This window comes from Drosophila erecta, unplaced genomic scaffold, assembly GCF_003286155.1.
Source record: "Drosophila erecta strain 14021-0224.00,06,07 unplaced genomic scaffold, DereRS2 tig00000092-arrow-pilon, whole genome shotgun sequence".
Classification (NCBI taxonomy): domain Eukaryota; kingdom Metazoa; phylum Arthropoda; class Insecta; order Diptera; family Drosophilidae; genus Drosophila; species Drosophila erecta.
In genome coordinates this window covers 18,880,245-18,895,276 of record NW_020825207.1, presented here as the reverse complement: position 1 = coordinate 18,895,276, position 15,032 = coordinate 18,880,245, and the positions used below count along the sequence as shown (strand labels likewise).

At 43.4% G+C, this 15,032-nt stretch overlaps 3 protein-coding genes across 5 annotated transcripts; 2 read left to right on the top strand and 1 right to left on the bottom strand.

The window, feature by feature from the left end:
• Positions 1-15: 15 nt before the first annotated feature.
• LOC6549127 (transmembrane inner ear expressed protein) lies at positions 16-1,715 on the top strand. Of its 2 annotated transcripts, XR_003407866.1 has the most exons (4): positions 16-256; positions 327-479; positions 1,287-1,412; positions 1,489-1,715. XR_003407866.1 is itself a non-coding variant. In XM_026980366.1 (3 exons), the coding sequence occupies exons 1-3, from the start codon at positions 145-147 to the stop codon at positions 1,325-1,327; spliced, it is 306 nt and encodes a 101-aa protein (XP_026836167.1). In that variant the 5' UTR covers positions 16-144; the 3' UTR covers positions 1,328-1,715. The 2 variants fall into 2 exon arrangements, 1 of the variants encoding a protein (XP_026836167.1); XM_026980366.1 differs by having other exon boundaries at positions 1,287-1,715.
• A 340-nt stretch (positions 1,716-2,055) lies between these two features.
• Positions 2,056-7,637, bottom strand: LOC6549128 (actin-related protein 2/3 complex subunit 2). 2 transcript variants are annotated; one of them, XM_026980365.1, is made up of 9 exons: positions 7,386-7,631; positions 7,015-7,256; positions 4,021-4,114; positions 3,844-3,943; positions 3,600-3,786; positions 3,315-3,535; positions 2,523-2,614; positions 2,359-2,468; positions 2,056-2,302 (listed from the first exon to the last, which is right to left on the bottom strand). In XM_026980365.1, the coding sequence occupies exons 2-9, from the start codon at positions 7,086-7,088 to the stop codon at positions 2,275-2,277; spliced, it is 906 nt and encodes a 301-aa protein (XP_026836166.1). In that variant the 5' UTR covers positions 7,089-7,256; positions 7,386-7,631; the 3' UTR covers positions 2,056-2,274. The 2 variants fall into 2 exon arrangements, with proteins under 2 accessions (XP_026836166.1, XP_001974153.1); XM_001974117.3 differs by having other exon boundaries at positions 7,015-7,637.
• A 253-nt stretch (positions 7,638-7,890) lies between these two features.
• On the top strand, positions 7,891-9,608 carry LOC6549025. Its single transcript, XM_001974118.3, has 2 exons — positions 7,891-8,589; positions 8,646-9,608. Exons 1-2 carry the CDS (start codon positions 8,049-8,051, stop codon positions 9,482-9,484), a joined length of 1,380 nt encoding a protein of 459 aa, XP_001974154.1. The 5' UTR covers positions 7,891-8,048; the 3' UTR covers positions 9,485-9,608.
• The last annotated feature ends 5,424 nt before the right edge of the window (positions 9,609-15,032 follow it).

Sequence of the window (15,032 nt, the reverse complement as noted above, 5' to 3'; positions counted from 1 at the left end):
AACTTACTTGGTGGGCCAGGCCAGTTCGGACCAGTTCCTGGGCCAGCAGTCGGAGCTGGATTGGCTAGGCAGCCGGACGTATTTCGGGAGCAACTCGGTTCCAGCGGTTCCAGCACCTGGCAGAGCCCACAAGTCAAGCGGAAAATGGATGACGATTCGGATATCTTCGATGAAATGTGGCTGGAAAGTGTGGTCATTGCGGGCTTCCGAGTGTGGCACATTATCGCCGCTGTGCTCGGCGTCCTCCTCTTAATAAGTGAGTACATCACAAGTGATTCCTTCTGGAAGCCCAGTCTGGACCCAATGTAATCGAACCCATGCCGCAGTGATTATGGTATGCTGCTGCATTCGCTTCCGGATTCCGCGCACCAAGCAGGAAATCGAGGCCGACTACCAGCGCAAGCAGATCACAAAGAAGTTCCGCGAGAAGCTGCAGCAGATCAAGAACTCCGAAATGGACGACATGGACCTGCAGAAGGGTGAGAAAGTGACTCCGCCATCTCATTACCACCGTTCATACACATACACACCGCGCAGAAGACCCGTGTACCCACTGCCCCACTTTCGCTGTCACCCTAATGCGAGCCAAGCCCTTTTCCTGTCTGGAGCTCCTCCTCCTCCTCCCATCCCGACCACCCACCTCCCTCCACACGAGCTCACGCATTTGTATATATACAAAATGATAAACGACTCCTCCAGCTGACTCCTCTTGTCGCACGCTAGTTACTGCACACTGAGGAAAAGTCCTTTCTGAAGCCTGGAATAAAGATCTTGACTGTATGGGGATTTCTTATAGAGGGTGCTACTCAGCAGAATATTTAAAAGTGTACGAAGTTTTAAAATTGTAGCACCTAAGGGAGGAAACCAATTTGTGTGGTAAAAATGGAATTTCCTTTTAAAATAATAACAATATTTCGGAAGTACAACTATTTCATAAAAGATCCGATGAGAAGATAAACCCGAGCACAAATAATCCCAATTACGAATGGTACGGTTTAAACTTGAAATATTATTAGAAACATACTTTATACGAATCCCAGAATAAGAAGTTGGGGAATCAAAACGGCAGATATTAATTTCAAAATTATAAGAGTTCTTCAAAATAGCAATAACAGTTCAAACGAATTCTCAGTTAAAAAAGTACTGGTATAGCAATTGTTTTTTAAGTCACTCTCTTCTGAAGTTCGGGACTTGTTGCAGACGAAAACTGTTCTTAGCTCTGGAAAGATTTTTCCCAGTGTTAAGCGTGCTACTCACTTATTCTATCCATCTCGCCTCTATCACAGCACTTGCTTATATCAAATTGGAACAGTACGATGATCCCTAGGGGCTCTGTAAATTCACCCGCACCCTGTACAAACTATCGGAAGTACTTAAGCAGAAAACTCTCTATCGCAAAGAACACTGCCACTGTAAGTAGCACATCTCAAAAGTACCAGTCGAAGCGCTCCTTGGCCCCAACTCAGCTCACCCAACCATTGCTTTCAGTTTGTGCCCGCATCCAGAGCGACTATCTGAGTTTCCAGGCCAGCATGGAGAGCATGAACGCGAAGCAGAACGTTAAGTTTAAGATCTAAGTTCGTGTACAGTTCGTGTGCAGCGGAGATGGTATACTTAAGCGAAATATTGGTCACATAATGTCTTAACTAATGCAATTAAAAACTAATAAGCTAGAAAATAAAGTGTTTTCGTGCGCCTCCAGCCAGAGATTACAAGAGTGGCCTTTATATTTTACATTGCAGTTTGATTTTCTCGATTTTATTAATTCCGATTGCTGTATCAAAGGTTTGTTAATATTTGCAGTACGTTTTTAAATGCGTTCTCTACACATATAGGCTAATTGCAGGGATGAATCCTCCATTGCGACTATATAACAAGTTGGTGGCATCCCTTAGTCGTGTGGCTCGCGTTGACATGGTAGTTTTAGTTCTCATGTTGCACTTAAGTATACGTTTATTTCTTTAAAATGCGGATCAGCTGCGGCGCTGACTCGGCCTGACTGTAACAAATTGGCGGAGACACGGATTTGACGATGACTCGACACAAAACACACAATTCATTTACTAACGCGTAATTATTAATTCTTTGTTCATTATTTTGCTGAGCTTACAGTTAGCCTTACAGTTCTGTTTGGAATACTTGGCTTTGTTTTGTAATCTGGTTTAGTTTATGTTGGATTTTCCATTGCTTGGACAAAGTTCTGTTCGGATATCGCATTTAATACACAATTTATTTTTTGTATTTATATAAAAACAACTAAATATACTGCACACATCATTCGATGCGCTTGAAAGTTCTCCCCCTGCAAAAGAGTATGACTTAGTAAACAGAAATCATTAGGCAAAGTCCAATGCTCACGTTATAGTTTTCTTCTCCGTGTTTTTCGGCTCCGGCCTTGCACGATTTAGCACCTTGAGGAAATCCGAGGTTTTTGCCCGCATGCGCGAATGAATGTAAGCCTTTGAACACTGCTCAAAAATGGGTATTTAAAATATATTTCAGAGGTTGCATACAAAGCTTACCTTAATGTGGTAGTGCAAGTAATCTCGGAACATGTGAATTAAGTTAATGGTATTATCCCTTGTTTCTTTGTTGGTATGTCGAGGGAAGAGTACTGCAAAAAATAAGTTGTTACTCGTTACTATTCAGGGTTTCTATTAGATATTTTTAGGTTTAGCATCGGCTCAACTTTAAGAAGTATTGTACACAAACAAAAGTCATCTGCTATAATATGATTGATTACTCAGGATGCCGTTTGCCTACTTATTTAATATTGGAGCATTAGAGACACAGATTAAAGGTAAGTACTAATACATGCCACTTTAACTCCATAAGAAAAATTTATGCCTTGCTGTGCACCAAAGAAATCATCCAAGGTAATATAAGACTGCTTCGGATGATTGGATCGGATACATTGATTTTGGAGCATTGTAGACACGAAAACGAAAATACTGCTAACATGTAAACTTTGTCTCCATTTAAAAAGCCAGTCTGGTTATTGTTTTACTGTACACAAACAAAAGTCATCTGCTATAACATAATGGATATGCAGGATGCCGTTCGCATATCTGGTTGATTTTGGAGCTTTTGAGACACAAATCAAATAATTTGAAACATGCCACTTTGACTCCACAGAAGACATAAATGTATAATGTGCCCGAAAGTATTTATCATTAGATATATAAAGAATGTCCAAGATGAATTTAACGATACTATTTATATAGGAGCATTGTAGACACGAAAACGATGAAGGCACTTCAACATGTAAACTTTGGCTCCAAACCACATGGTTTACTATTCGAGCCGCAACCTACCGAATGTGACATAGCCGATATTGTCGCCCACCCTGGCGTCCGTGTTGGCCAATTCCAGTGGCGGCTCTCTGTGCGAAAAGAGCACTTGCGGCGCAGTGTGCGAGGCACGCCTACCTTCCCTCAATTCCTGCATAAATACTTTGCCGATAATGACATCGTCTTCGTCCCGGAATATGGTACTAAAGACGACGGTGACACGATCAGGCTTGGCTTCCACATATCTGCGAATCGGATATAGATGTCAGCACTTGTGCGAGCCCTATCAAAGTCTTAACAAAGACTTACAAAGTCTCATCGTTGCGGTAGTTAATAACGGCACGCTTTTGACCCTCTTCGCCCTGCTCCTGATAGTCGAAATACTTTTCAAAAACGGAGGCGAAACAGTTGCGCTTCAGTAAACCGATTCTCTTTGCGATTTGCTCGCAGTCCTCGGGAATCTCCTCCAGGTTGATAAGTACGGAAACATTGTAGCCTGCAGTTAGACAAGAGTAATTAACTTCTTTAAATGCCGAACTCAGCACGAACACACCTTCTTCTGTGTCTGTAAGCAGACTGCCATATTCACGCTTCAGCAACTCGTCAGCTCCATGTTCTTGCAGCTGTTTGTAGAACTTCAGCGATATACTGATCTGTTTCGCAGCACAATAAAAGTTTTAAATCGTTAATGTGGGTTTTATTCTGAACGAATTGTATTAGGAACACTCACCCGAACTTTTGTTTTATCGCCATTCACATTGGAAATGTGATAAAGCACGCCGTCAAAGTCTGCTATTCGTATGTCTATCGATTCCGGCTTCAGTCTGGAAAGAGAATTCAGAAGTAAATAAATGAGATCGGCTTTTTATTAGTCATGCTTCTCACTCCCCACTGTATCTTATCACAAAAACTCGTTTATACCTTATTATCTTAGCATACCTTAGAAACCAGCAACAATTAATAAAAATTCTTGTTTCCGAATGTCACAACCTCGATATTTGAATTGAATTTAATTACATGAACTAGGGTTTGCTTCTTACACAATGGAGAAAAGGTTTTTGAGTAAAATATGCACCAATAATTTCGGAATAATGTAAACGAACTCATGTCATCTGTTGTGATATGAAGGATCGAACAAGATGCCGTTATTCGGTAAAGTTAGTATTGGAGCATTAGAATTGAAGTCACCTGACATAATATTGAAATATCCAAAGAATGCCACCTGCCAATGCCACTGACATATGCATATATAAATATGTGCACGAATTAAATGCATCCAAAGCCAAAATGTAGAATGCAAAGGATAATTTAAACGAAACATTTTTCTTGGAGCATTGTAGACACGAAAAAGATGTGGACCTTAGCATGTAAACTTTGTCTCCGGAGACGGGAATTCTATGAAGGATCTATTGTACACGAACACAAGTCATCTGTAATAATATGCGCAATTATTCAGGATGCCTTTCGTCTTAGCATTTGATATGGGAGCATTTGAGACACAAATAAAAAGTGCTTAAGTGTGCCACTTTGACTCCAATCCAATTACATATGAAAAATGTTAACGAGTGTATTTATCAGTGGACATATAATTATATCCAAGATGATTTTGGCGTTCATTTAATATTGGAGCATTGTAGACACGGAAAAGAAAACTACTTTAGCATGTAAACTTTTTCTCCGGATAACCCTTGAATCATTCAAGTTGTACACGAACAAAAGTCATCTGTCTTAATATAAGTAATTAAACAGGATGCCGTTCGGATTTTAAGTTGATATAGGAGCGATAGAGACACAGATCAATGGTGTGTTTTAAAATATGCCACTTTAACTCCACCCAAGTATTTGATTAGCTATTGTGCAGTAGACAACCATCTTTGACAATAAAACAAATCGAAAAAGACGATTTAAACGAACAGTTTATTTTGGAGCATTGTAGACACGAAAAAGAAGCCACATAATCTTTTACATGTAAACTTTGTCTCCCAGGGAATTAGTGACCTGAATCATTTAATACTATTGTAGTCCAACTTAAGTCATCTGCTATAATATGAGGATTATACAGGATGCCGTTCGACCTTCTAGTTTATGTTGGAGCATTTGAGACACAGATCAAATATTATTTTTGAAGAATGCCACTTTGACTCCAATGACGATATATGCAATAATGTACACGAAAGTATTTATCTTAAGAGACAAAAAGAATTCTCTAAAATGATTTAAACGTTACAATTTATATCGGAGCTTTGTAGACACGGGAAAGGAAGAATCTTTAGCATGTAAACTTTGTCTCCCCAGAATACATACATATATAAGGGGTAAATAATGAGACTATTATTCTTATGTGCACGAACAAAAGTCATCTGGAGTAAAATTATTGTTTATCCAGGATGCCGTTCGTCTTAACATTTGATATTGGAGCATTTGAGACACAAGTTACAGGAAGATCGCAAAATGTGCCACTTTGACTCCGGAATTACAAAAAAGTACAAGTTTGTAGGGCAATTGTACACAAACATAAGTCATCTGCTATAATATAATAGATTATCCAGGATGCCGTTCGTCTTAACATTTGATATTGGAGCATTTGAGACACAAGTTACAGGAAGATCGCAAGATGTGCCACTTTAACTCCGGAATTACAAAAAAGTACAAGATTTGTAGGGCAATTGTACACAAACACAAGTCATCTGCTATAATATAATAGATTATTCAGGATGCCGTTCGTCTTAACATTTGATATTGGAGCATTTGAGACACAAGTTACAGGAAGATCGTAAGATATGCCACTTTGACTCCGGAATTACAAAAAAGTACAAGATTTGTAGGGCAATTGTACACAAACATAAGTCATCTGCTATAATATAATAGATTATTCAGGATGCCGTTCGTCTTTTTGGTTTATTTTGGAACATTTGAGACACAAAAGAAATGTTTTCCAAGTATGCCACTTTTGCTCCACGTGTTAGAACTTTTAACGCCCTCATTTCAGAATTTCTTGCGTTAGTTGGTACATGCATTGAACTGCATATAATACTATTCACATTCTGTTGTTAATATAAGTAGTTAATATACGCGGTACTCCTCGAGTAACAGGTATAAGGACGATACCGTATAAATTTTCCGCCTCGATCTCAGGAAAAATAAAAGCTTGAAAGTTGAGACTGCAGACCAAACGCCCAAAACTATCACACCTACCTATCACACACATTACGTAAAATGTTTAAATTTTATTTTAAATTTTTACCGATATTCCAGAAAATGTTTAAGTTTCTTTTCGCACTTTCACTAGCTGAGTAATATGAAGTTTGATTTATGAAGAAAATGAATGAAAAATATGTAGTGTTAGTAGTGTAGTTAAACTTTCGATTTTCTGGATTACGACAAACAAATACTCATATTTGGTATGATCACAAGTCATTAGATGAGTCAGTTTTACAGACATTCAGCACCAATGATGCGAAAAACGAGCCGTAATTAATTGCTCTGTCTGCGGAAAGGGAGCTGCACTGTACTTGGGTACGTGTGTAAGAGGGAGAGAGCTGCAGCGATGAGTGTTAAAAGGCTGGAACTACACCCATATGTATTCCCGAGGAGAGAGAGCGAAAGGGGCGACGAAGCTGATAACAAAGCCGACTGGTGATAACAGAACGGTGGGGAATGCAGCATAGAAATCAAAATGGTGGAATGGAAATTGGGGAAACGGGACTGGAAGGCCATGACTTACCCAGCCAGGGCATTACGGTATTTGACCAGCAGCGTCTCCTCGATAATCCGATTATTGATTTCCAGCAGGATCATGGCGGTTAGAGTTTACTGTTATTTTTTGTGTGCAACTGCGATGACAAATTTATGACGTTGACTGCCGCTAATGGTGCTGCTTCTTCTTCTTCTGCCGCTCCCTGCGCTCTTTTTGCGCCAACTGATTCTTTGGCTGCCTCCGCTGAGTGCGAGTAAGACTCACCAATACTGGTGCATGACGGGCGTATTAATGAATCAACAACAAAAAATGGGCGCTGATGTCGGCTTTTTTGGTCCGTCACACACACACACACAGACGAAATCTCGCCACACACACGGGCGAATTCCAATGCTTACACACACAGCCGCAGGCTCAGTTGCAAGAAATTCCGTCTTATCCTCTTTTTGCACCTCCAATTTTCAATCGCCCAGTACTTGCAGCGATGCCGATGCAGTGGAATTTTGGTCTCAGACCGTAATACTTATTAAATTATAACAAAACGTGGGTGGAAATCGAGGAGCACGCTGCCGTACTTTTTTTTTGCTCACAGCGTTGCCAGGTCACACAATAGAGATGAGGCAAACTCATCGATGAAACTATTGAAGTATGGGACTATCGATTATTGATGTTATCAGGTCACACAGATATTCATATGATATGCCTTCGACTAACGAAAATTCGCCTTCGAAAATACGAAAAAGCAACAATTATCTTATAAATTGTATACCAATGATACATATTTTGCTCAAAATATATTTTAGATGAAGGATGTACCATCGTTGCAGATATATTAATGTGTTTAATATATTTGATATTTAAGATATTTTTTGCCGTATATACACGACGACAAACATAAATAAATATCATATCAGTGCTATGAAACAAGGTAGGACATATTTTAAACAGAATAACCTGGCAACTCTTTTTATGCGAGGGAACATCGCCTATCGACTATCAATATTTCCCGCCAGGCTGCCGGATCGTCTGGAATAAATAATAACAAATAATAGCGAAAATCAATGGACGACGGTGAGCTGATAAAATTAATAGAGACCCACCCGATCCTCTACGACAAGGACTGCGCGAGGAGCGTGAAGAATGCGACGCAAAAGGATGCGGCCTGGAAGGCCATCTCCCAAAAGTTAGGAGCCTCGGAACGGGCGTGCATTACTCGCTGGAAGAGTATTCGCGATCGTTTTGGGAAGGAGTTTCGCCGTTTCCAGGAGCGTCCGGATGAGCCCACCTACTGGGACATGTTTCCGCGACTGCTCTTTCTCAAGGACCACTACAAACAGGGACTGGCAAGGAACGAGAGTCTCGACGGGATGCGTTTTGAGCCAAGAGAGCGGAAAAAGCGCACAAAAGTGGACATGGAGCAGGAGAAGAGGAGGAAGGACGAGGAGGAGGAGGACTCTCAGGATGACATGCTGAACGAGCAGCTCATTGAGCTGGTCAAGTCCCATCCCGTGTTGTATGATCGCCACAAGATTAGAGTCTCAAAGAACCTAGCAGCGAAAAACGAGGCCTGGCGAGAGATCTCTGAAAACTTAAATGTGTCGGGTGAGCTCCGGGTTCCCTTCTTGATCTTCAGACCCTAATGACAATAATTTTAACAGAGGAACTTTGCTACAACCGCTGGAAGAAGCTACGCGATCGTTTTGCCCGGGAATACCGCAGTCATCAGATCAACCAGTCCACACCCATCACGTGGAGGTACTTTAACGAGCTTCTCTTTCTGGGCCGCCACTTTCGCAAAGGAGTGCCGCTAGTTTTGGAGAACATCAAGCGTCGTGGAAGACCTCCCAAAGCAGGAAATCCTTTGGGAAAGACCAGCAAGCAGCCGGAGGGTATGGTGATCTCCAGTGGGGAGCAAATCTGGGGCGCAGACTACCCCTACAGTACGGACAACGACGAGCTGGAGGATGATCTTGAGTTGGCCTACGACGAAGAGATTGAGATCCTATCGGAGGCGGAGCAGGCAACGCCCTACGACTTTATCCTTAGCGAAGCAACGCCACCGCAGGTTTTGGAGCCACCACAACAGCTCCAGGTTACCACGACCACGCCCGCCACCAGTGAGGAAATAATTCACACAATCGACAGGGCGAATGCTGTTGTAGAGGAGCAGTCCTCCTTAACTGAGCACTCTATACCGCCTGCCGCAACCTCCGAGAAACTATTGACCACCGTGATCGCCAACATGGAGACCGTGCTCCAGCAATACCGGGAGCTCCAGGCCCAGATTCACCACGAGCAGGAGCAGGAGCGAGAACAGCGATGTGCACCGCCTGCCAACAGCCTGCTTGCCAAGGCTCAGATGCTGCTGGACGGCCTGAGTCCGTTGGAACGGGCCAGTGCCGAGCGGAAGATCGTGCAGTTCCTGTGCCAGTGCCAGATCAAGGCTTTGGATGGCGAGGAAATCGAGGATGTGGCTCCTTGTCAGGTCATTAACTGAAACAAGGTCCAGGGCAGCTATCTAGAGAGTTGTAAATATAGTTGTAAACGTAGGCTAGCAGCACAAGTATTACAAATAAGGGTATTTATTGTAAGCATGAAAATATCTGTAAATAAATAAATTTTTTTTAATGTAAGAATGTTGAAATAATTTTAGAGCCCAACAAATTGTGGGAATATTCGAATAGATAATTAAACCACCAGTGCTGAAGAGCAGTGAAATATCTAACCGGAACTATCGTTCTCACGCGCTACCCGCCGCCAGAGGGCGCCGGATTGTTCAAATAGGTCGGTTACGCAGTCGAAATTAGCAAAAAAACGAACGTTTCATACCAAAACGACCATATCAAAAAATAAAAAGCGCCCACGCCGGCACCATTTGTTGCAATTAATAACGAACAAACTCGCGCGTACGCAGCAGATGGATAAACAAATCGCTCGGCGTGCACTTGGCCGCTGGGAAGTGCGAGTGCCCACAGAAATCTCTATTCGCTTAGTTGCCGCCTCCGGTTCGCAGGGTGCAGTTGGTCGGACCCAGAGATACCGATCCAATCCGCACAGGAATCCCCCCGCACAGGAATTGTGCGTCAAAGAGCGCCGCCTGAACTCTGAAAATTATTAAGATAATAAACGCGAGCGCCTGCTAAACGCTAAGTGCCTGCGAATGGTTCTTCTCGCGCATAAACTTGTTTCTTGTGTAAATAAACGAAGTGCCCGGCGAGCGTTTGAAGTTCTGGCCGGGACCCGGATTCCCGCGTGGAATGTGCGGCCCAAGCGGATAGATGAAGAGTGTGCGCCCGTTGCTGTGACACCTGCAGGCCATCCTCCTCGGTAGCCGAGCCCCATATCCCCGCTCCATGACTTGGCGGCCATTAGCTCCATCAGCGGCATTGGAGGCGGCGCCCCGGTGGTCCTCTTGGCTGCCCCACCACTAGATGCATTCTTTGCTGACACTCAGGTAGGTGCACCCAGGCGAATAGTTGCAGTTGGGATCGGCTATACGCGGTGCTCGAGGAGCTCAAGGGTATGCTAGACTCCTTGAAAGGTATAAACAGGAGGAAGGAAGGGTGTATAGCCCTATAGAGCACATGTATATTTGATCAGGATGACTGGACATTAGAGTCGATCTGGTCTTGTCCTTCTGTCCGTCCGTTCGCCTGTCCGTTCGCCTGCCCGTTCGTCTGTCCGTCCGTTTGTCCGTTCGTCTGTCCGTCCGTTTGTCTGTCCGCCCGGCTGTCGGTTCGTCTGTCATTAAAAGTCATTAGGACACTTGAACAGAAACTATTAGACAAATTAAATTCAAATACATGCAAAAGGCAAGGATCTCGCAAGAGTTCAGAGTGCTATGTTGACGAAAAGATGAAGAGCGTGGGTAAATATCTCACCCAGTGAACTATAAGCTGACAGTAATGCACGTGGGCCCGCCCTTCACAAGCGTGATATTTTCGAAGCCCAAATGCAAATGTCGCTGCAGCATTTAAAGTTCAAATCAGCAGCAGACCTTTGACCCGACCTCGAATCACCTCGGGCATCGTGGGCATCGTGGGCCACCCACCCGTGCACAGAACTGCCACTTTGTCACATCACCGGAGGTCGAATCATCAATCAGCATGGCCGTGGGTGGATATTTTGCAGTTGCGATTGTCTGCGAAGAGAATTTGTATAATTGGCAATTGGCGCGGATTTGCTCGATTGCAGAGACCAAATAATATTCAGCATACGCCGTGTGTGCCAAATTAATTGTAATACATTTCGCCGCATTGCCGTGCCCGCACACACACACACACACACACACACATCGCTCACTCGGGGCTGCGATGTACGTACATATAGCATGTATTTATATATATAGACTAGAGAGAATCGCATAACAATAAATCCAAACTGAACATTTGCGCCGCTTTGCACTTTGGAGCACCGAGCTTCTGAGTTGTCTGTAAATTTGTGAGTTTTGCCATGGCTCCGTGCATATACATACAATATGTGAGTGGCTGAAATCGCAATAAGTGCCTGTGTGTTTGTTAGCCCGCTCCCCGTTGGCTATAAAGTAATTCGAGTTCCGCTGATGTATTCGTGAAGAAATAATGCCGAAAGATGTTTTAATACTCATAATTGGATTGTCTGCAGCAATGACAGTCTTTTAAAATGTATTAACGTTTTTGATAATGATAATAATCTCATTCATTGTTAACTAGCTATTATAGCTAAAGTGCAATGCTCTTAAACGTACTTCTCGCTCAACCCTCGTTGTTGTTACTTGAACGTAACACATTACGTATACGTGATGTGCAAGCACTTTTCCGACCCTTCCCATTTCCGTGTACGCGTATCCCTTCGGTAGGCTGCAGTGCAGGTTCAGTTTTTCCACGGCTGTTGCGACATGTTTTGCATGGCCGAAAAACAAGAGCACAGGGCTTGGAATAAACGTTCAAACAGTGTTGCAAACAATTTGCCATAAAACTGAATGCAGAGACCCACAAAGGCGGGCGGCGAAAAGAAACAACGGTGGCCAAAACTCAATCATGTGGCCAGTGGCAGTGGCCAGTGGAGTGGCCCACTTAGTGGCCCCGCCCCCTTTGCTCAACCTTTGCTTGGAGCTTTGAACCTTGGCGCCATTTCGCTGACCGGCGCAGCGAGGCGCATAAATTTTCCTTCGTCTTGCGACTGAGAGGAAAAGTGAGCTGGAGGAAAGCCGAGCGGCTGCAGTTCAAAAGACTCGCTTGGCCAATGTTCAGCTGAAACTTTCGTCCTCGCCTCGTTTGAATGCTCATTCCCCGGACTTGGCCATTCGGCAGCAATGACCTACAAAAGCATTTAAAATTTACGACTTGCAGGCGATGCTGCCGAGATGAATGAAGACAAACTGCAGAAATGGCCAAGGAGGAGGTGGCTCCGCGGCCACTGACAGTGATGCCATTCAATTGTTAAAGGAAAGGGACCGGGTTTAAGTGCTCCAATACAGAAGATAACTATTTGCAGACTTATTTAGCATAGCACAATTTCCTAGCCGAGATATAAATCTAATTCCTGACAACCAAGTCGGCGCAAGCATTTAAAATTATTAAACTTATTAAGCAGAGATGCTTAATGCCTTTCGAAAAGTTGAAATTCAGAAAGACCTCATAAGCTAATTACCTAGCTGCTCCCCAATGCCATCGGCAGCTAAGTTGCTCCTGGCAACGCACAGCTGACAGCTTGGAGTTGGGAGCTGGGAGTTTTCCGAGGCGACCTGCCAGGCGTGGAAATTCGCGCCGCATGCGCCAAGCTGTTTAATTGCACTTGTGTGCAATTACATTTAAGCAACTGAAAGGTGGAGTGCACTTTGCTGACAATTAAGCGCACACGCGTGCACAAATTAAGGCTGCCTGGGGAACGGGGCGTATGCGTAATCAAAGAGCAAAGACCATTGTGCGTCAGACAACATAAGCTTGCCGAAAAGCGGCTGCGAAGCGAAGCCAAATCAAGCTGCGTATAAATAGCGCGTATAAATAGCACTTGGAATACTGGTACATCTCGGGCAGGAGGTCCCGAATTATTTATACACGTACTCACATTCCTTCGCACTGACTGCACGAGTTTGGCGATCTGCAATTACTTCGCTATTTTGGCAATGGCTTTTATTCCTCGCCGTCGCTGCGTCTGTGTCTGCTACGCTCCCCAGTTTCCCACACTTTCCTGCCCACTTTTCCGTCCAATGGTCCAGTGGTCCAATGGTCCATTGTCTGAGCACGCTTGGCATCGCTCCAAGAGCGCGAAATCGAATGCTGCTGCTCATTACTCATACGCAACGTGGCACAGCGCAGAAAGGAACCGTACAAAAGTTTAATTTCCATCGAAACACAATAGTGGGAAATGTGCACTAAACTCGGTGCCCTATTAAATGAAAGCACACTGATATCACTGGTACTTCTTGAAATTTGTAAGTTTTAGGTATTCATATTTATAGTTGATTCACACTGAATTTGCATGCGTAACTCAGCAAAGCCGAATAATTCAGTTTGCGTATACACATTACGCCAGTAATTTATGCATAATTATCCGGGCCTTTCTTTCGCGCTTTCTAATCTGAAAGCTGAAAATGGGCGAATTGCGAGCAAAGTTCCTGAATTCATAATCATCGAAGCCGTACATAAATAAGCAAATTGCTCGCAAGGGCGGCAACTGCAAAAGTTAATTATGCGCAAAGTGAAACCAAATGTTTTGGCTCAAACACCATTGTGAGCGAATGTCGAAAGCAAATTGAATGTAAACTGAGCGAAATGAAATATGATGAACTCTGGGCGACGAGGGGCGCAGGTCTTCCATTTAATGGCCAACTGTCCGCTGGCCAAGAGATCTCGAAAAGATGTTTATGTACATACATATGTGCACACAGTATAGGGAAAATGGGGATACATAAATCCGCGGCTAGATGCTGTCTGGCTGATATAAAAAATCTATCACAAAAGCATTTCGAGTGCGCTGACAAAGGCGCTAATGGCAAATGGATAAATGGATAACAAGGGGCACACACGAACTTGTAAACATAAAAATGAATTAATCAATTTCAGCAGACAACAAAAGCCAAAAATGTGTTTGCATTTTTATGGCAAAACTTTGCCGAAGTGAGGCAATGAACTTGGCTGGATGGGTAATTTAATGTTTTAAGTTCTGGCAATTAATTTCCGATGAAGATCATTGACACCAGAAACATAACAAGTAACCAGGAACATATGATTAAGGATAAACATAAAAACTCACTAGAAACCGTAGCACAAATATGTGGAAAATTATGTGGAAAAGCAGGGAACATTGCCAAATGTTTACTTAGCCCCCATTTATACTTCGCATATTTTGGCAAACATTTATTTGTCTTTGTATCCTGCACATGGACCAAGCTGCCGTGTCCTTTGAGAATCCATCAAGGATAGCCAGCCAAGGAATTCATTTTGGCACTCAGCATGTGCGTCGTGGTCAAGGCAAACATTATGGTTATTGAATATTTCACAATGCACATTTCCATGCCCACCAACAACACACCAATAAAAAATGTGTGCGAGAACTCGAGCTGCAAAAGTTTATGGCATGAAACGTTTCAATGGGGCGCTCAGCGCCAACAAAATGTTTTGGAGTGGGACCCGCTCTCGAACACTTCACTTTTCTGGTGGCGACTGTGGGCGTGGCTGGGCGATGGGCGGTGGGCGATGGGCGGTGGGCGTGGCGGCGAACGGCACTTGAGAAACGGCGCGCGAATTTGTTGCCAACTTTCTGGGCATCGAAATGCGGCATCGCTGGGTGCCCCTGGCTCACTAATTTTCCGCCGCCGTTCGTCGCGCTCCGCATTTTACATATTTCCCGATTCGCCGCCCATTTCGCGGACTTATATTATTTATTTCATGCGGCTAGGTGCGGAAATGGCCAGATTGTGAATAGGCAGCTTTATGCGATGATTGGCAGCCGAATTTGAAGCAATCAAGTACCTCTGATTTTCTAGCTGGTTTGCTAAATGGAATAATCTATATTATACCAAACCTTTCATTCAACTAAATTAACTAGAGAATTGCTTAATA

Bases quoted from the DNA above. Each gene is read 5' to 3' on its own strand.
- LOC6549127 (XM_026980366.1), top strand. From the start codon at position 145: ATGGATGACGATTCGGATATCTTCGATGAAATGTGGCTGGAAAGTGTG. The intron at 257-326 runs GTGAGTACATCA...CCCATGCCGCAG, and splicing joins CGGCGTCCTCCTCTTAATAA to TGATTATGGTATGCTGCTGC. The intron at 480-1,286 runs GTGAGAAAGTGA...CCTCTATCACAG, and splicing joins CGACATGGACCTGCAGAAGG to CACTTGCTTATATCAAATTG.
- LOC6549128 (XM_001974117.3), bottom strand. From the start codon at position 7,088: ATGATCCTGCTGGAAATCAATAATCGGATTATCGAGGAGACGCTGCTG. The intron at 4,115-7,014 runs GTAAGTCATGGC...TTCTCTTTCCAG, and splicing joins TACCGTAATGCCCTGGCTGG to ACTGAAGCCGGAATCGATAG. The intron at 3,787-3,843 runs GTGTGTTCGTGC...GTCTAACTGCAG, and splicing joins GCTTACAGACACAGAAGAAG to GCTACAATGTTTCCGTACTT.
- LOC6549025 (XM_001974118.3), top strand. From the start codon at position 8,049: ATGGACGACGGTGAGCTGATAAAATTAATAGAGACCCACCCGATCCTC. The intron at 8,590-8,645 runs GTGAGCTCCGGG...TAATTTTAACAG, and splicing joins TGAAAACTTAAATGTGTCGG to AGGAACTTTGCTACAACCGC.